This window comes from Cavia porcellus, unplaced genomic scaffold (assembly GCF_034190915.1).
Source record: "Cavia porcellus strain 051 isolate PalLab524CR breed Dunkin Hartley unplaced genomic scaffold, mCavPor4.1 scaffold_31, whole genome shotgun sequence".
Lineage (NCBI taxonomy): Eukaryota > Metazoa > Chordata > Mammalia > Rodentia > Caviidae > Cavia > Cavia porcellus.
In genome coordinates, this window is record NW_026947514.1 from 26303272 (window position 1) to 26325152 (window position 21881).

General features: G+C 40.4%; 1 protein-coding gene across 1 annotated transcript in view; it reads right to left on the reverse strand.

Moving 5' to 3' along the window:
* Positions 1-19783, reverse strand: part of Ift43 (intraflagellar transport 43) — an 88247-nt gene extending 68464 nt beyond the window's left edge. Inside the window, exons 1-2 of the mRNA XM_005004833.3 lie at positions 19655-19783; positions 15454-15546 (exon numbers count right to left, since the gene is read on the reverse strand). Of these exons, the coding sequence (XP_005004890.1) occupies positions 15454-15546; positions 19655-19708 (147 nt within the window). The 5' untranslated portion in view covers positions 19709-19783. The remainder of the gene's footprint in view (positions 1-15453; positions 15547-19654) is intronic.
* Between the last annotated feature and the right edge of the window lie 2098 nt (positions 19784-21881).

Consider the following 21881-nt stretch of genomic DNA (forward strand, 5'->3'; position numbering starts at 1 on the left):
TTCTATCCTTTAATTTTTAGACTGGGTTTCTTAATTCATTCCGCCAATCTGTGTGTGTGTATGTGTGTGTGTGTTGCACCAGGAATCAAACTCAGGGCCTCACATTTGCCAGGCAGCTGCTGTGCCTCTGAGCTTACATTCTCGGCCCTAATCTGTGTCTTTTTATTTGGGAATCGAGATCATTCGCATTAGAATTATTTCTGATAGCTATTAACTTATTCCTGTCATTGCTTTATTTTCCTGTTGCTGATTCTCTATCTTCCCCTTTCTACTTAATTGATTTCCCTTCTTCCTGGTATATTCATTCTTTTAAACATTTTGTTATTTTGGAGTTGTTTCTTCCTAGAATATCCTTGCTGATTTTTTAGAATCATTAATTTCTTTAGGTGCTCTTTATCACAGAAATGTCTTACTTCTCTCTCAATTTTGATAGGTCACTTTGTAGCATATATCAGCCTGGGTTGGAGACTGTTTTGTTTTAGGGTTTGAAACACTTCATTCCAAGCTCTTCTGGTCCTTGAGGTTTGTGTTGAGAATTCTGCTGTAATTCTAATGGGACTTGCCACTTTCCTCCAGCCACTTTTAAGATTCTGTTCTTGGGTCTTCTACAGAGTGGCTGAGCAAGCATTTTACTATGATGTGTCATGGAGAGGTTGTTTTCTGATGGTGGCTAGTTAGGATTCTACATGTCTCACTTACCTATATGTCAAATTATTTCACCTTATTTGGTAATTTTTCTGCTATTATTATTATTATTATTATTATTATTGTTATTACTTTGGTCTTTTTCGTTTTTTATCGGTACCAGGGATCGAACTCACGACTGCCTGCTTGCAAGGGAGGTGCTTATGCCGCTGAGCTAAATCCCCAGCCCCTCTGCTATTATTTTAATAAATAAGTTTTTATGCCATTTGTGATAGCTATCTTCTGATTTTTTTTCACTAACTGCACTTAATCTTAATATTCTTTGTGTTATCTAGGTGCTGCTAGACCCACTTTTCAAGTTCGCCTGTTCTTAAGGTATCAATTGGTCATAACAGCCCTGTTTTCTAATTCTGATGCTTGGTCCTCACACTGGTCACCTCATTTGTTTTGTTTTTGGTTTTTGAGACAGGGCTTCACTATGTAGTTCAGGCTTGCCTTGAAGTCACTATATAATCAAGACAGGCCTCAAACTCATGGAAATCCTCCTGCCTCAGCCTCCTGAGAACTAGGATTATAGATATGCACCACCATGCCCAGCTACTCATTAGGTCACTTCTGCTGCCCACTCATTCAACAGAATGTTTAGTATCTTGACTTCTTACTTGAAGCTTTTTTGTGAACTCTTAATTCTTTTCGATATTGATCATGCTTTGCACTGTTTAGTTTAGCTCTGATAGCTTTTTATTAGTATCTTCTATAGAGTGAATAATTTAGTTGTGTGGCTTTTGGTTTCCTCCACATGAATGCTCCATGGATCAGCTTTGGGGAAGTTGGAGTTTTTGGAGGAATTTTTTTGCCCTGTCTTATGTTTCTAGCTTGTTTATGTTAAGGCCTGGGGGTTAATTATAGTGGAAGGCTTTGTTGCTAGTATAAAGACTTCTACAGTTAATCTCTACTTTTCAGTGATATCTTTTGGGCATGGCTAACTACTGGCCTTTGCCTCTGTCCCAGAAAAACTACCTCTATTTACTTGAGATGAGAGGTTGCAGCATATTTAGCCCAATACCCAGTTCTCCAGGAATGGGTCACTATGTTGTTAATAACCTCAAGGTAATCCAGACACTGGCCTCCCAAGAAAACCAATTAATAGCAACAACTGTCTCACCTTAGCTACAGTAATACAATTAGCATCAATTATAGCACCAAAAACAAACTGAATATTGACAAACTCTAAGGTCTAATAATGTACCATTCTTAAACATAGCAAAAAGCTCTATAATTATAGTGTGAATACTAAGATGAATATTGACCTACTATTAACCTATCATAACTATCTAATAAATGAAACTTTACCTCTAACAGTAGAACAGTATTTAATAGTGATAGCATAAAGTTAACTAGTTATCTAGAGATTCATAAAGCTTAGTAGTTAAACTAGTAAAAGTAGACAGACTGAGAAACCAGGGAATAAAAAAAAGTTTGAAAAAGGAATCAATGAGCTATGAAAGAGAGGAAAGAAAAGAAAATGGGGTCCTACTGAGGAGTAAAAGGATGTTAAAAATATTACAAAAGAGTTTTAAGAATGGACAAACCAAAAAGAGAAGTAAAAAGATAAAGAGAGCAAAATAGAGGAAACAAAAGATAAGGAAGAAAAGAAATTGAAAGTGGAAAAGATAAAAGAAACTAAAAGATGAAAAAAGGGGGGAAAAATCATAAGCCCCATAGGCCAGGGATTTAGCTCAGTGGCATAAGTGCCTGCCTGGCAAGCACAAAGTCATGAGTTTGATCCCCTGTACCAAAAAGCATCACAAGTCCCAGAAGACCCAATGAAAGATAAAATAAGAAGAAGAAGAAAAAAAGATTGAGTCAAAGAAAAAATTTCCGTGTTTTTGAATGAATGATTTCTAAGATCTGCAGTCTCAGTATCCATCCACTTAATGATTTTCTCCACCCAGCTTTAGAATCCACAGAGTTTTTAGGTCCTCGTCTTGCACCAGAGACCCCTCTGACCATTCATCCGAGACTGTGATCACTTGTTCCCATTGGTTGATGAAAATGCAATCAGGCTTCTGGTCTCTGCTAAGAGTAGGCTATGGGTGAGTGGGTTCAAATGGACTGTTGGACTTAATGTTTGTGGGGTTTGGTTGCTCCGGTCTCTCCACAGGCATTGTCTTCAGCCAGGATCAAGGCAATTGACTAGTCCTTGCAGACTGTCCTGTGCCAAGGGAAAGTAAAATGTAGAGCTGGCTTTAGAGTTGGTAGATGGTCACTCTCTTGCTGCAGAGCATGCACCACACATGTAGTATGGGCCTGCTTGCCTGTATTGGCTCAGGGGGGTGCCATCCTGCACAAGCCTGCTTGCTTCTTGGATGGGGGGGATGTGTCCAATGTGGGCCGGCTCTTATGTTAGAGAGTACAACACAAAACACACAACACACATCCAGTGCGGACCTGCTTCCTCACGTGGGTGGTGGAGAAAGAGAGGGCACCATGTGTCTAGCATGAGCCTGTCTGCATCATTATGGTTTAAATATGAAATGTTCCTCAATGGTTCATGTATTGATAGCTGATTCCCAATTCAGCAATGTTCAGAAGTGGGGCCTCGAGAGGTTTCTGGATTATGAGGGTGTTAATCTCATTATGAATTAATCGTAACAGAATGAGCTATTAGGAAGGGGGCCCAGTAGGAAGAAGTAGGTCATGGGGAGGTGTGCCTTTGAAGGATATACACATCAGCCCTCCCTACACCATATACACTTTTCTGGTGCCCTTTCTCTCGCTCTCTCTCTGTTTCTCTGTCTCTCTCTCTCTCTCTTTTCTCTCTTTTCTGTTTTTTGGGGGCTGCCACGAGGTGAGTACCCTATCTCTGCTGGCTTTGGAACCAGCAGACCATAAACTGCAACTTCTGAAACCGTGGGTCAGAATAAACCTTTTACCCTTTAAACTGCATGTATCAGGTATTTTGTGCCAGCAATGGGAAAGTGACTAACACATTACAGAAAACTGCACCATCACGCCAACTAAAGCTCACTCATGGAAATGGGAGGATCTGCTTTCCGCAGCTCAGTCCTAGCTGCTAACAGGTTTTTCCCACTGCCACTGTTGCCTTTTTGCCTTTCCTTCTCATTAGCAAATTCCTACTTACTCATTTCCACCTGCCTCAAGAGCCTTTTCACAAGAAGTCTTTCCTAAGTCCTTGTTGGGAGTCATTCCCATTTCTGATACATTTCAGTATTCTAATTCTTTGTCTAAATGTATGGTTCCGCAACTAGAATATGAAGTGACTTTGGTCATTTTTACTTTGTATTAAATTGTTAAATAAGTGAATGGATGAATAAAATTCTACTTACAAATACATCGATAAAAATATATATAAAGGATGAGCAAAAGGATTACGAGGCATGCAGTTCTCCATTACCTTTGGTTAAGACAAAAAGACAGAAAAAGATATAGAAAAAAAGGGAACAGGGTTTGGGAGACTAAAGGAGGAGGATCACAAGTTCAAGCCCATTCTGGGCAACCGAGTGACTTTGTTAGACCACGTCTCAAAACTTTTAAGGGGTAGCAGGAGATAGAGCTCAGTACAAAAACCCTTGCCTGGGTTCAATCTCAGTACTGAGGCAGCAGGCAGGTAAAAGGAATGAAGAAAGAAAACCAAAACAAAGTCCAATAAGAAGGAAGAAGAGGCAGCAAGACCTTTCACATTCTGTGAGGAGCGTACACTTTGTCATAAACTACTACTGGATTCTTTCAACAGGTATTCACTAGAACCCACTCAGTGCGTGGTTCGGTGCCAAGCACATCAAATTCCAATACCACATTAGGATTGAAGTCCAGGAGCATACTTCAGAGGTCTTCTTGACCAGCAAACACAAACAGAGAAAAGCATAACGGCAAAGCTGCTGATTTCAAATGCAAAGTCACTGATGACCACCACTCTAGGACCTGTATGGTCATCTGCTCCCGTGACAAATCTTACTGGTCATGCTCTCTCCCTCTCCTCCAAAATGTGGTACTTGCTCATCCCTCTACTTGGAATATTCTTTGTCCACTCCTCTGTTGGCTAAGTTCTACTCATCCCAGAAGCCTCTGCTCAAACATGGTGTCTTCCTAGGATGCCTTTCTGGATGTGTGAGAGAAAAGGGCCACACTGAGCATTCCCTTTTCTCTCTCCCCAGCACTCACTTCTTGGCAGGCCCCTGGACAAGGTTCTGGAGTCAAAGAAGATGCCTGGTGTATCAGTGAGTGCTACCGTTCCAAACACAACTCAGGGCCCACAGAAAGCTCCTGACTGATTCCACAGTGAGAGAATGAATATTACCATTCATCCAAGGTCCCTGAGCTCACCAAGTCACTTCTGCCTTCATTTTCTATGGTTACATCCCCAGCATAACAACAGGGTAGGTCTGCAACTAAGGATTATTCCTTGGAAAGAGTGCCAACCTATGCAGAAGACTGAGTTTGAAGATGGAAATATATTGGCAAAAAACTCACTGATGGCACAAGCAGATATACTGACAGAGAAGACAAATAAAACAGGTCTCAAGTGGCACAAAGAATTCTCAGCGAAAAAGAGTTTTTATCCAAATGTTTCTTTGTCTCAAGGGCCAGTTAGCTCTATGAAATAGAATGTCTCTGTATATTAAACAGAACTGCAAATTTAGTATACACTGATAACACATTCTAATTCTCCAGATAATGACAATAATAACTAGCATGTGTTGGGCACTGTTCTTAAGACCTTATATCTTCTTTCATTTAAGCCTCCAACAACTCTGTATGTACCACTACTACGCCAATCAGCAATGAGGACGTAGGCTTAAAGTGATTAAGCAACTTGCCAGGAGGTACATACACCTTCTATTTGGCAGACCTGGGATTTGCAGAGACAATGATAATCTTTTTCTATGTCTCAGGTTATGCAGATAATGACAACAGCTGGCTTACTGGCATTCTGGACTAAGCTCTCAATGCTCATTTTTCATTTAACCCTTACCAAAGATGAAAAAGGAAATCTTAAAGTGCTTTGTAAGCACAAGCTTTCATCCTGGGAGAGGAATGAGCCCAGCAAGAGAGTGCATCATCCTGGGGTACTCAGAGAGCCTCTGCCAGGGTCACAGCCAGCACTGGAGACCCCTGACATGCTGAGTTAGAACTGCAGACTTTACACTGACACCACATTGCCTCCCACACAGCGGCTGCCCCAGGGACGGGTCAGAGATATACATCTGCCCACCCTGAGGGAGAGTTCAAAACTGAAGCATGCAAAGCATGATGTAAATATGAAGTGTGGAAAACACATTCCTTATGAAAAGCTCCGTATTGAATTATCTGCATCCCTCTTCGGTAACATTATCAGAAGCATCACTTAATCTGGCTGATTGGAGAGAGGCTACGAAAAAGGCTGAAAAATGTGACCAATCAAGAGGGTTACTTTTGTGAGAAAGAAGAAAAATGTCACCAAAAAGGGTCAGCAGATAAACCCGATTGGGCTGAAAATAACTGTCCAACCGCCAGACCAGTCAGGGAACAGGCAGAGGGTGGGAGACGTAGCGCACAGCGCCAAGGGAGCTCCAGCTAAGTGAGGCTGCTGGGGCATGAGGAAATTGGCCTAATTTGGGAACATGAGTCCAGCAGCATTTCTCAGATTCCTGCGAGAGAATCTGGCTAACTTTCAGTTCTGTGTCCTCCGAGGAACACTGAGGGCACGGGAGAGAGAGGGAGCAGCTGTGACTCCAGGGCTGCTCTCAACAACGGGACGAATAAGGGCGATCAAGTGCGGGCTCACTTCCACCGCAAAAGACTCTAAGAAGAGAAGCCCCACAGTCTCTCCGCATTTTCCAAAGCTGCTTCTCCATGGGAGGCCTGTCTGCCCACCGATCAGCAGGAGGGATGTCAGGGGGTAGTTCAGCACTTGGCTAAAGTCGGTTAGCTTAGGGAGTCTAGATGAGTTACCCAGCCTCCCCAAGTCCCAATATCCTCCAAGGTAAAATGAAATGGCAAGTGTACCTACTTCAAGAGCTATCATGAGGCTTAACAAGGATGTTTTATGTGATTAACGGACAGGCAGCCATTGTTCCAATGTGGGCAATGGTTATTATCATTAAAAAAAGACAATCTACAAAATAAAAGTTATTATCATTAAAAAAAGACAATCTACAAAATAAAAGTTAAGCGGAACAGAGGTGTAGCACCAAGCAAGAAATGGTCCTCCAAAGGACAAGCCAGTTGTGGAGAGGTTTTTGTCAAAAATTACTTTTGCCCATACTCAGTGTAACATAACTTTATGGCAGAAAAGTGGATCTTTTCTTGAAGGAGCTGAATACGAGCACTTGAATCAATAAAATCTCTTGCTCAGGCAGAAAACTCTTGTTTAATTCTCAGAGCTGTTCTCCCCAGAGAAAGTTTTATATCATAGACAGGTAGACATGTACATTACAAATCTTCTAGAAAACTCCTCAGTAACAACTCCAGTTGTTAACTGAACTATACTTCTGGTGATCCAAACCTAATTTGTGGTGCTACTCAGCCCACACAAAGACAGTGAGGTAAGCTTTCTTAGTGTTTACTGCTTCTTAGGGTATTTCCATGTGCTGGAAACCAGGCTAAGTACTTGACATGCATCATCCAGTATGATCTCCATGACAACCCTTGAACTTGGCACAACTCCAATCACCTCTGAGCTAGTAACATGACACAAAGATCTCTCATCCTCCTGGCAATTCAGTAAAATTAGACAATTAAGTTCTTTGAAATGTATAGAATAATTAAACAAACCAAGAGACCTTTGGTCTTCTCTCAAAGTGGGAGGAAGAGTTTAATTACCTGGACTGAGCCACAGATACCCTGCAGACAGAAAGCCTTAAGCAGTTGTGGAAACAGCAAGGGAAAAGGAAATAAAGCAACGAGAGAAGAGAGCTCACATGGGCAATTCTCTGGGATATCCTGGAACCCTGGGTAGATGACATCTGCACCAAACTCCAGGCAATATTACGTTTAAAAACTAGAGAGAAATGTTGGTATTTTTAAGCCACTAAAAATAATGGTTTCTATTCTTACCCAAATATATTTTTAAAAAATTTAAACATTAATAAATCTTTTGTAATGTATTTTGAAATAGGGGGAAAATGTTAAATTGGGAGGGGAACAAGAGAGAAGGGAGGGGGAAAGGAAAGAAGGGGAAAGTTAAAAAGCGAGAAAGAAGAAAAACATCAAAACAAAGCTTTGAAAATGGGGAGGGGAAGACAGGTTGAAGGGAGGGTAGATAAAGGGGGAAAAAATCAAGTTATATCATGTACAGGTACAAACTCTATGATAAATGTATATCCAAAATGTACCAATAAAATCTAATGTTAAAAAAACCAGTAAAACTCAAACAAAAAAACACCCCTTTGTATAAGTTCTATTTTTTATAAAAAGGTCATGTCAGTTTCAAACAGCCTACTCAATAGCCATCTGTCCTTAGGAAACCCAGGTGTTATGGAACCCTGGTGTGTGCTCAGTTAACAGTTAGGAGCCAGGGACACAGCACAGCAGCACAGCGCCTGCCTGCCAAGCACGAGGTCCTGAATTCGATTCCCAGTATCAAAAAAAAAAAAAAAAAAAATCCCCTAAACTTAGAATGGTGGGTATAAGACTAATTCTGACCCACTTGGAAATTTCCTCCAAAGTTAGGATAAGTCCCAATTCAGACCTATCAAATAAAACTAGATGTTTACTTAGTGACATCTCTAGCTGTTTCCTGATACGAAGTGGCATCCTTAATTGGCATGCATCTTAAACTCTACAACTGTTCCTTGTCATTTTCCTAGAATGCAGATCTGATTCATGCACAGTCATCAGCGATCTTGCACCCACACAAACAAAAGTTATAAGCTCCAGATGGTAGAACAGGAAGCTGGAAGGCTAAGGCGATACAAGATACCCTCCGTTAGCTACACCCAATGCACTTTGCCTTCCACTGGACTCCTCACTACATGAAACACAGAACAAGGAAGTCCTGTTTGACTTCAGCACTGGAACTGATTTTCTGTTGTATCTCACCAAATTCAACAGGAATAGATACAGATACCTGAAACTGATCTATCTTAAAAGGTAGAAATCTTAAACTCAAGTAGAAATAGGGGACAGGCAGATTAAAGGTATAAATCTGACCAGGGGCATTAATGTAAGAAGTGGTGAACTGAGCAGAGCTGTCATGCTAAGCAAGCACCACCAGCAGCTTCAGCCAGGGGAGCCATGCAGGCAGGTCGGCCACTGTTCCCACTATGCCACACCTTGCGATTTTCCAGAAGCACAAATTCGTTTCCGCACGGTTTACCAAGTTATGAATGTTAATTGAGTTTTCAAAATCCTAACTTTGTAAAAATCACACAAAATAACAACTCAAGGGTAACTTCAGCTTTTAACTTAGAAGAAGAGATTCATGCAGAATAAAACAAACAACAAAAAACCCAAATTCTAAAGAGATGGTAATGGTTAGTAACAGAGTACTTACGTCAGACTATGTTAGGGGCTTTACACACCTTGTCTCAGTTTGCTTTCTAGCTACCCTATGAAATGTGTAGGATCACTACCCCTATTTTACCAACAAAGAAACTGAGGCTTACAGAGATTAAGTAACTTTTGCTTGGAGTCAGAGGGTTAATTGGTGGTACAGCCAGGATTTCAACCCTGGCCTGTGGTTTCTGGTATACCCATGACAACCAAAAAGCACAAAAACTCAGCTCACTATCACTGCTGGCTAACCTGGGGATAAATGAGTAGCAACCATTGAAGAAGTTTCCAAATTAATTCATAAAGAGACCCTGGCTCACATCTTCTTTCTGTGCTGCCCTTTAATAAAAATAGCAAAGTGCTGCCCAAATATTCATTCACTACTATATTGAATGAATGCCTGTCTAATGCTTTTCCATTTATTAAAGTGCTTTTAAATGCATACCTCACTTAATCCCCACAAGCCTAGTGGTATTGTTATCACCATTTGACAGATAATGATTCAAGAGGTTACTGGACTTGTTTAACACCCAAGCAATTAGCAGAGCCTGGTCTCCAGCACTGGCCTCCTGATGCCAAGTCTGCATTTTCTGTTTTCTTTACCCCAGCTTCCAACTCCACCAGTCATTTTTAAACAACTGTTTGTTTGAAACTAAATTCTACTTAATGCTAACGGAACTTTATTCTGCCTGACAGCTCCCAGGTACCAACATTTATGTTTGCATAGATATCTTTATTCTATAAAGTCAATGAGAGGGCAAAAATAAATATATCAAGTCATACACTCAGAACTGGAATGTAAATGGGCACACATACAAGTCCTGGGCTCTAATTTTAGAAGGAAACAGCCAAAAAGTCCCACATAATCCAATGAGCATCTGGCCCCGTGGGAGGCTGCATTCATTGCTTTAAACCCCAGGAAGAGAAGGCAGTCATGCCGGAATCCTGATGGGCATTTTGTTTTCAGGGGCACAGCTGGATGAGGAACAGAATTCCTTGCCATCATGTTCTTCCAAAAAAACACTGAGACCCAGAGCAAAACACAAAAACAGGTAAATATTCCTAGGAAAATAAGTAGGTCTTCCTGCAAGATGGAAGCCCCAAAAGGCTGCACTCTGTGCCTACTGAGTTACATTTTCACTTCCTTGACTCTCACCTGGAAGCCAGGGAAGGAGATGGTACGTGAACAGTGCCCATGACCTTGACCACAAAGTTGACTTGGCATGAGGGTCACCTAAGGCTTCAAGGGTTGATCATGTCATTCCTGGACATCCTGGCTCAAGAGAGACTCACTCACCTAACCCTCTACGGTGCTTACAATCTTGTTTGCAATTAAGTAGGCTTTTAGCTGCGGTTTCCCAGGAACACAAGAGTGGAAGTTCTATTATGGCAAAGTGAACTTTGTTTACTGAAATACACTGACACTCTAAACTGATGCCTGGCACACAATAAGCTTCAAGGAGTATTTGCTGAATAAATGGATGAAGCTCTGCTGTTGGAAGGGGTTCTCCTTGACCCATGTGAAACAGTGCAAAGCAGCCAGAACCCTTTACTGTTTCTACATTTTTCTCTTTAAAGGTAGACACTGTTGCTGTTTAAGGTCCCTGAGATCCAAGTGGGGTCTCTCAGGTCTTCTTTCACCATCTTCTCACTTTAGGGCACCATCCCCCATACCTGCGCCTTCCATGGGCACTATCTGCCCATTCCCACCCTGCAATGCTCTTCCTCAGCTTTTACAGTATAATACATCACATGCCATGCACTTCTTCCACCTCACCATTGGCAGTGGCAACTGCAAATCCATTTCTGTGCCTGGCACCACGAGAGACCCTGCCTTCCAAAAGCTCACATCCTATGAGGGAGGTAGATCGTGAACAATTAGGATACAATGCAAAAAGTTCTAAAGCACGAGAATCAAAGCCAAAGCAACAAATTGACAACTTTCTGGCCCAAATAACCCATATGGCAACTTAATGTTCATAATTAGTTGTTAACCTCTAAAAACGTGTTGTTTTCATCTAACATTTTAGATTGCCAACATTTTGTGAAATATCAGACCTGCCAGTACTGACTCTGTATTTCCCCACAGCATCAACCAGTTTTGGCTAAGTATTAGGGGAGGCCTGTGGTCTGCACTCGACACATTCCCTAGCATTTTCTAGGGAATGAGACCATGGGCAGGCACCATGGTCAGACCTGGGTGCTAGCACAGTTGTCATCCTTAGAATGTAAAGCTGGGTCCAATGGTCCCATCCCTTACTTTACTGTCAATTTGTCCTTAGCGTAATAGTAGCTGTGTGTTCATCTCAGTACCTTTCCCTGAAGGATATAGAAAGCAATCTATGTGTTTACCTACTTGGTTTGATGAACATCAAGCTGTGTGCATGTGTGCAAAAGTAACAAAATGGATTTTTTTCTCACCGTATGCTCAGTGGAACTGGTTTCGCATGTTTACCCAAGCATCACAGAGGGTCCACACCACTCCAGGATTTGTTTCAAAAAAAATTTTTTTTCTTACTTTTTGGATAGAAGTATGCCGGCACATGAAAAACTAGATTTGCAAGTTCTGGAGAACGTCAAAAGTGAATCACCAGATTATTCATGCATGAGTGATGAAGATGGCCCATTATGGTAAAATACATGCTTTCATAACATAAATGTGGGTGTATGAAGATGGTGATGTTGGTAATGATGACTTTGATGAGCCAGAGTTCCTGAGACAGTGAAATGGAGCAAGAATCCACTAATAGAGTCACAGGGAATACAGACCTTGATTAGGATGACATAGAAAACAGCAATGAGAACACATTCGACCTGATGAAACATTAAAAAATGGCCACAATTCCAAATGGAACACCCAATGTTAGAACTAGGTCTGAAAATATAATGAGGTTCTTGGCAGGAGTGAAAAGTATTAGACAGAATGCCAGCACTGCCATTCAATGCTAAAAATTTTAACAGATGAAATACTACAAGATGCTATGAAATACACAAAGGCTGAAATGCAAGTAAAACTTGCATTCTGTATGTACCAATAGCCATATTCAAAAGTGTATTTATTATGATACCTCACTAGCTGAATTTACCAGGGATTTTTCATGGTAATAACAGGAATGTAAAAGGCTTACTGAAAAGCACTGAGTCAAATATGGCAAAAAAAATCTGCGCCCTGTAGATGCAAACTTATTATACTTTTAATTTAGATATTTATCCTGGAACTCATCCATCAGGTTCTTATGCATATCGTTATAAACCAAATGATGTTGTAAACAGACTTGTTGTTCCTATCTCTCCAACTAATTAGAACACAACAGTCAACAACTGGTTTACCAGTTTCCAATTGATGTTACATTTACTAACAAAGCACAAGTTGACCAGCACAGGAATCGTATGCAAGAACAAAGCAGATATTCCAAATGAAATGGTGCAATTTCAAAACACAGAACTGCATAGTACAATCTTTGGATTTGAGAAAGATATAACATTGGCCTCGTATGTGGTAAAGAAAAACAAGGTGGTACTGCTAATATCAACATTTCACCATATGGAAATATAGGAAAACCTCAACTAAACATAAGGTTAAGATGGAAACTTTCTACAACAAAATCAAAGGTGCAGTAGATGATGTTGGTAAGTTATGCAGCAACTATGGATGTCACTTGAGACAGAAAACATTGGCCAATGGTTGTATTTTGCTCAATCCTAAACATATGTGGCATAGTTTAATAGGTTACAAAGAAAATACCAAGTGTAAAATACCGCAATTTCCTTAGAGGATTGGGACTGGAGCTCATAAGACACCATTTATAATAGAGGAAAAAGAAAAGTTTCTGCCCAGGGAATTTATGCAAAAAAATTATGGAGTACTTTGGTAAACTGACAGGTGAACAGGCAGGCACAACACACAAAGACCTTCTACAACAACAGGAAATCAAAAAGATGTCAACTGTACACTACAAGAAAGCACAGGAAAACAAAACATACGTGCTATCAGTGTAAGTGATATTTGTGTATGGAACACACATTTGTCATGTGTGAAGACTGTCTTCGGTGTGACAGTTGAAGCAAAGCTTATTTCTGTGGTAGACTTTTGTTTGTGTTTATATTGTAGTTCACACAGGTTCTTATTTTTGATATTATCTCTTAGGTTTTGCAAGCAAGTACAGAGCTGATGTGAAAATGGTGATGTCTATTCTAAGCATTCATTACCTATTTGATATTTTATTTTACTGTCAGCCTATTTCCCTGCTAAGTGCATGTTGTACAATAGAAGAGGAAGTATCTAACAAAATGGGAAAAGAGAGGTCACAAAACTGCCACATAGGAAAGGAAAGCTAAGCACATGTGCTGTCAGTGTAAGTCAGATGTGTGCACAGAATTTGCAGTTGCCAGATGAAGACTGCCTTGCGTGTGATAGTTGAAGCAAAGCTTATTTTAATGGTAGAGTTCTATTAGTATTTTCACTGTAGCTCGTATAGGAATTTATTTCTGATGTTATCTTTCAGGTTTTATAAGCAAGTCTGCAGCTGATGTAAAAATGTTGATGTCTACTCTAAATGCAAAATACATATTAAGAATTTCATATTTTATTTTATTGACATTTTATGTTTCTGTTAATTGCAAATTATATAACATAATTAGAATTTCTTGACAAAACAAGACCTTTGAGATGTCAAATACATCCTCCAAAAAGGGCAGGAAAGCAAAACACATGTGCTGCCAGAGTAAGCAATGCATGCATTTAAAACATGCTGTTGTCACATATGCAGATTGCGCTAGATGCCATAATTGAAGATTATGTTTTTTGTAAAGTGCTATTGATATTTTCATTGTAGTTCATATAAAAATTTATTTCTGTTGTTTTTTTTTAGACAACTATTTTAGACACCACAAAACAACTGATGCTGAAAATTTTGATGCTTTTTTCTAAACAATATTAAAAATTTAGTATTTTTCTGATATTTTTTCCTATTAAGTACTAATTGTTTAATATAATAAAATTCACAAAACTAAAATTACTAATTCATCAATAGACATATTTTAAAGTATAAACATGGGTCTAACAGACCCATGTTTCTGCACCTTGATGACAAAATTAATGTTGTGCTTTTTAATTTAAAGATTCTCCATACCCACAATTCTACAATAAGCAGAGAGAATGAAAGGTAACTGACAGGGCCATACAAAGAGCATTAGAAAATAGTGAACTTATTTCCTATGAGACCAAAAAATATTCCTCTGTATTTGATATGTGAGTACAGGATGTCTGTGTCATGTACTCAGCACATTTTGCTCATACACCTGCCTGACTCGTTAAACTTCTTGGCATGGGCCCTTCATCTGTTGTTAGTGTATTATTTACCAGTGAGCTAAATAACCAAGAAGTCAGGTTTCCTGCTGTCTGGGGACTGTCAAGCAAGACAGATGCGTAAGCAGTCAATTAGTAGATAATATGGCCTACTCTACAGCAGGTACCATGGAACTGAGAAAAAGGAGCCTTAAACAAAAGTTAGCTAGTAGAGGGGACAGAGTATTATATATGCTAGGCAAGCACTCTACCATGAGCTGCCTCCCCCATTCTTTTTATGTTTAATTTTGAGGCAGGGTCATGCTAAATTGCCCAAGATGGGTGCAAACTTGTAATTTTCCTGCTTCAGTCTCTTTTACATCTGAGATTACAGTCATGCAACAGTGCCCGGCTCAGCCTGACTCATGAAAGTCGGGTTTTTTCCCTAATGGACAAGGGAAGATAAAAAGAGGCTTTGCGTAAACTACCAAAAATAGTATCCTGACATTAAAAAAGTATTGTTCATCAGGGTTACGCATCCTTCACAAAGAAGCTAGACACTTTCCAATACTTTCAGGCCACTCAGAACAATTTCCAGAAAAGTAAGGCCAGGAAATGATCGCATTCTTGCCTGAAATCTGCAGAAAGTACAGGTCACCACTAAAAGCAAATGTCCAGAAGTCTAATCCAACCTTAAGTTCCCTGGCATTTATTTGGCAGAAATAAAAACCTGGATTTCGACTGCATTTTGAAACTTTCTGGTTCTTTTTATTAGCAAACATAAAAAGTTCTATCCTAAGAACATAAAGAAATGCACAAAAACTGATTCGGTCTCAAAGATCAAAATGTTCTACTTCCATTTGTGGGTAATTAGACAAATGTCAAGGAAGGGAATTCCCAAGTCAAGATAAGAAGGGCTGGAACTCAAGGGAAGAAATACGGAATACCAAATCTTTGCTTCTTAAGGAATCACTAGCTTTTAGAGAGCATTTCTGTACATTTTCTTTTTCCCTTTTAGCACTTACCTCTCCAGCCGAAGTCAATGAAGAACTCTTGCCATTGAAGTTATTGTCAGTCTGAGGAGATTCCAGTTGAGCTCGGCGACCCATCTTGGGGCCCTGAAAGGACACATGGAGGACAATGGTTTACGTTACGTGACAAGAGCCTACATAAGCCACTAAGAGGTGAACAGTGATTGGATTTAAGATGACATGAGAGAAAACATGATTTGAGTAATTTGGATACATTTATATAAAATGTTCCAAACCCTGAAAAGCAAAGTACTTGAAGTCAGCTCTTCTTGGTAAGATAGTAAGAAATTCATAGTATTTTTAAAAGGGCTATAGGATTACAAAAGAAAAATCACTTTTCTACTCAAAAAAATGCAATCAGAAATGGTTCTAAACTGGGCAGAGACACACCACAACTCAGGGATGGAGGTTGTAAAAGATTCCATAGTCTTAAGCAGGATTTTTAGGAAGGCCTAAATTTAAACTGAAAATAGTTATCAAACAGACTTTTGGAAAGAATGTCTAAAATTCCATGACAACTGACACAGAGAAATAAAAATACATGTACTTTGATAAATACACTAGTTGGGTTTGCATTTAGAGACTACAGGACATCTATTACAAGAATACTGGGACATCACTTTGGAAATAAAGCACTTCAAAATGCCAAGCCATCAAATAAACCATTTGCAGGTATCTTCCATGGCCCTCCTGAGGTGGAGGCTGTATCTCAAACACTCCCCAACATAGATAGGAAACTCTGAGGCATGCTAGTGGGTGTTGAAATATATGGTTTTGGTTGTTTACTTTTTTAAAAATTGCAGCATTGATATAAGCACTTTTTTTTTTTTGGCACTGGGGATCAAACTCATGACCTCACACTTGTCGGGAAGATACTTATGCCACTGAGCTAAATCCCCAGTCCTATAAGCACATTTACATCTCATTAAATATGACTTTGAGCCTCACAATGACATGGACAAGACCTGAGACTCACATCATTTTACAAATGAGGAAACTGAGGTCTACAAAAGTGATTAAGCGCAGTCTTCTGACTTCAAATCCTGTGTTCTTTTCACTATGCCCTGCTGAAATTTGTTTTAAGGTGTTGTAAGATGAAAGAGAGGAGCTGCATGAGAACTCTTACCCAGGGCTCACAATTCAAACTGTGATGCCAATGGTTTAGCTTCCAAGGACGACAGAAACAACCTTTCTGATAACAAGCCACTCATTTTCTTCTCAAGGCAGATAATTCTGTCCCTTCGCCCATGGTTGCCCTCCTGCATTTACTGCAGTATAAGGGATTCTGAATACTGTATACTATGTAGAATGATTGCACTCAAACAACAATTAAATGATCTTGTCTCCAAATGGTGCTTACTAGTGATTTCTTTAATCACTGTTAAGTATTTGAAGTCTTTCTAAGGATATAAGGTAAGTATTTTAAGTCTGCCAAGTGTACAGAGGTCTTTCTGAAGACCTATTATAAACCCCCTGGGTAGAAAACCACTTTACCATGGATCAAAGATCTAAACATTAGAGCAGAAACATGAAATCTACTAGAAGACAAGGTAGGTAGCAATCTTGAAAACAGAGGGGTAAGCAAAGAGTTCATGAACAAAATGAAAACTGTACAGGAAGTGCTTACAAAGAAGCAACAACTGGGATCTCATCTTATTAAAAAGTTTTTGCATATCAAAAGAAATCACCAACAGAGTGAAAAGAAAATCCATAGACTGGGAAAAAATTTTAGCCAACTGTCCCTCAAAAGACTTACATCTAAAACACATAAAGAGTTGAAAAACATCAGGCCCCCCCATATTCAAAGACCCAATCCAAAAATGGGCTTCTGAGATGAACATGCACTTCTCAGATGAAGAAATACAAATGGCAAATAAATATATGAAGAGATGTTCATCACTGGTTATTTGAGAAATGCAAATTAAAACAACACTGAGATTCTGTCTCACTCAAAAGAATGGCTGTCATCAAGAAATCATCCAATAACAAATGTTGGCAGGGCTGTGAGGAAAAAGGAACCCCTCTTCACTGTTGGTGGGAGTGTAGACTGGTGCAATACTGTGAAAATCAGTGTGGCACAAAATAGGATTGGAGGTCCCATTCAATCCAGCTATTCCCTTTCAGGTATCTTCCAGGAGAATTGAAAACATCATGCCACAGTGATATATGTGCACCCATGTATCTAGCATAACAATTTGTAATAGCTAAATATCGGAAACAACCCAAATGCCCGTCGACCGTGGAATGGATAAAAAAGATGTGGTACTTTTATACTATGGAGTATTACTCAGCTATAAAGGATAAATGAGGTTTTTATAGGTAAATGGATGCAACTAGAGAATAAGTAAAATAAGTCAGATTTGCATGTGTAAATATTGTATTGTCTCCCTAGTGTAAATTAAAAAAAGGAAATAGAATCCAAAATGTACAATAAATATTGTGAAAATGAAAGAGGAGGAAAGTGCTCAAAAGGAAGGAATGACTGGGATAAGGGAAAGGAGAAAAGAATGAATGGAAAAATTATATATATATATGTATACATATATGTGTGTATGGAAATATATCCAAGATGAACAACTATACTACTAATCTGTGTTAGTTCATCAAAAAGAACAGTGTGTTTTCATTGTCTGAGTGATCATTTTTTATTCCTAAATCTTGTAATCTTAACAACTATTTTCAAGATAACATTATGCAATATATTAACTAGTGTTAATTTCCTATTTTTAAAAAATTCTGTATTATAGGGGCTGGGGATTCCGCTCAGCAGCTTAAGCGCCTGCCTTGCAAGCCTTCAGTCATGAGTTCTATCCCCGGTACAAAAAAAAATCTGTATCATTCTTTATCCTTTTTTGCTTTTTTTTTTTTTTTTTTAATTTAAGGACAAAAAGAAAAAAACAGAAAAAGGGTACAAGTAATACAAATTTGCTTTGTTTTTAAAAGGAAAAGAAAACATTTTACCAACTGATTTCAGCTATTTTTAAAATACAGTCTACTTAATGTCCATCTTCCCTACTGGGCTGTAAGCCCCATGCTGTTTTAGTCACTGAAGTATCTCCACTCGGGAAAGCTCAATACACATCTGCGAAAGGAAAGGATAAATGAACTACATTCACATCACCAGGTACTAGGAAAGTTTTCACATCAGAAAGGCCTGGTGACCAGTTTCTCCTTAGTCAAGCAGCCTGTTTCCTTCTAGACCAATTTGCTTCCCTCCTTCCTACCTCCCTTGGAGAGGTCCTTCTCTCTAGTACTTTGGAAGACAGCCAATGCTACCAGGACACTTCAAAACACTTAAAAAGTTTCAGAACAGAAACTAAAGACTTGCCCTGTGGCCCAAAACATTCAGTGATTGCAATCTTAACTAATTTTAAAAGTTAGAAAGGCCTGAAGGGAGTTGGGATGGAGCAAGAAAAACCTTGAACTTAGATATTGGGTCAAGCTATGTTATTTACCTACTATATTCTGGGATAAACCACAGCCCTGGGCACATGCCAGGTGCCGTGTGAAATGCTCTGCATGCATTACCCAAGCAACGTCTCCGTTCTTGGCATAAAGAAACCGAGGCTCGGAGAAATCATTCTTTTTTTCTTAACCTACCAATTGCTTCATTTCCATCTGACCTCAAGGACTGAGCACCTAATCACTACTCCACGTAATAAATCAGAATCTAGATTTCCAACTGTAAACACAAGGTTATGCCCACTTCCCTGCAGGGATTAGGAAAAAAGGCCGTCCCTGGCTACCTCCCTTTCGTGCATAAAACGTAGCAGCTCTCGCAGGAACATTTGGAAAGAGAAGTCCCAGGGGAAAACTCTAGGATGGGTGCCAAGTGAGGCTCTGGCCGGGAGGCCACCCCAGTCTCTCTCATGTCTGTTCGCAGGGAGCCTGCGTTTGGGGCTCCAGAGAAAGCAGAAAGGCTCGGAAATTTCTCCCGATCCCAGGGGGCGACGGAAACAAGGGTCTGTTTTCTACTTTTTGGAGATTTTCAAGCGAAGAGGCGGCAACACCCTCGCGCCCGGCCCCGCGGGCGGGGCGGAAGTAACCGCCTCCTCCCCACCTCAGCCCGGCGCCGCTCGGCCCGCCCCACCGCCAGGAACGGGTCGGGCAGAGGCCATCACCGGAGCTGGGCCAGCGGGGCCGCTCCTTCCCACCCGCCGAACCCGGGCCGCAAGCCCCCCGCATCGGTCCTCACAGAGGTGGCCGAGGCTCGGCGCCGCTCCTCGCGCAAATCCAGCACTTCGTCCATCGCCGCGGCCGCCTGACGTCACTTCCTGGAAACCAAGTACCTTAAACGCGTCCTTGACGATGACTTCGCCCTCTAGCTCAAAATTTAAAGGATACGCCTCCTTATTCCTAGAGTACGTGTGCCACCCTCCAATTTAAATCGAATTGTTCCTAAACCTGTTTTGAGTTGTGGAAGAACCCTCCAGATATGAACACCCGCTGAAACTCCTGCATAACCATGAAAAAGGTTAGTTCTTTGGAACTGCCTGCATTTGTACTTCTGCTTAAATACATCAATGAATACAAAGCATTAGTGTTAATAATAGTTAATAATAGTGATCTCTCCTATTTGTGCAGATCTTCGCAATATTCAGAGGGCCTTAAAGCATAACAACCCTTACGGAAGTGAGATAAATTGTATACTTTTCATTTGATAGGTGAGATCAGGTGTAATAAATGATTCATAATAAGTTACAAAATGCAGTGTATATAATCTCCATTTTTAATAAGTTTATTGAAAGGCTAAACCAAAACATCAAATATCTGAGTAGTAATGACTTTCATAGGTATAAATATTCAATATCGTATTTAATCTCAACAATCCCACACAGCAAGTAGGAATAATAGCTTTGTTTAAAACTGAACATGTTGAGGTGCAAAGAAGTGACTTGGGGAAAATCACCTGAGCACTAAATAGCTGAGCTAGGGCCCCTTCTGACACCAGACTTTGTTGTGGATTCTGCCTGGCACCGACTGCTGGTGTCAGCCATTCTCCTAGGCCGGCAGAGGGAGACGTCCCACAAATTCCCAGCCTAATAGGGCAGCCAACTCATTTTTCGTGGACTTATTCCATATAAGATTCCCAAGTCACCACTGACCAGATCCCTGGCACCAGGTTCCTGGGGCCCACAGACGTTGGACTATTGGCCCTAAAAGTGAACAACATCCCCACTATGCTGACAGTAAAATGTGGATGGCTGTGGGTTAAACATGAGGGCTTGGAAATGAAAGTGTCCCTAAAACTGGATTATAAACATTTCTCAAATACCTAGTAAAGTACACAGTTCAATGATCATCCCTCAAACTGGGTGTGGTGGCAAAGGCCTGTAATTCCAGTACTCAGGAGGCTGAGGCAGGAGGATCGCCATGAGTTTGAAGCCAGCGTGGGCTACATAGTGAGTTCAAGGCCAGCCTGAACTACATAGCAAGACCCTGTCTCAAAAAACAAAGCCAAAAACAACAAAAACCACAAAAAAACAAAACCCAACCCAAACCAAAACAAAACAAAAAAACAGTGCTCATCTCTCTTGACTGTAGGACTGAGTGTTAGCCTGCCAGGTGATAGCAAGAGCACCGGCCTGGATGTAAGAGTTGACTTCATATCCCATCTCTACTGGTAACTGTGTGGCCAAGGCAGAGTGCTTCTTCTGCTTTAGTTTCTTCCGTTGTACTAAAAGTACTATCTTTGGGGCTGGGGATTTAGCTCAGTGGCATAAGCACCTGCCTTGCAAGCAGGCAGTCGTGAGTTTGATCCCCGGTACTGATAAAAAGGGAAAAAAAAAAAAAAAAGTGCTATCTTAGAGATTGCCGGTAAGGTCCTTTACTAACTACTTCTCGGTGTGAATACTGTATTAAGATTTTAACCTGAAGAAATATTCATTGCCAAAAATCTGAGACACAGGCTCTAGGGAGTCCCTTGTTCCCTTCTACCTTTGTCCCAGATGAGGTAAGAGGGTTTGATCTCTAGACTTTTCCATTTCTGTGAGCTCACAGCTATCCACCACCACCACTTTACAGTCACTTTCCAGAACCTCATGCTCTGTCTTCCAACTTCCTGAAAAGGAAAGGTGAATGGCACTCACCCCAGGTAGAGAGATGCCCTGCAGGAGGATCTCCCAAGCACTGCTGGGCACCTGTGTCACGTGAGAGGTGTGTTTAAAAACCCAGATGGCAGGGCCCCATCTCTAGAGATTCTGATTTGGTAGAGGTAGACTGTATCCCCAGAAGGGTAGAGCTTTAATAATTTTTCCTCCTATCTAGCAAGCCTTAGCTCAAAGGCCCTGATCACAGTATTTTCCCTCAACCTAGGTACTCTTCCCGTTTTATTTTTCTCCTTGACACATATTTATTACCATACTACATAATTTACATATTTATGTATTTATTGCCTCTTGCACTGGTTTACCCCTGCCTCT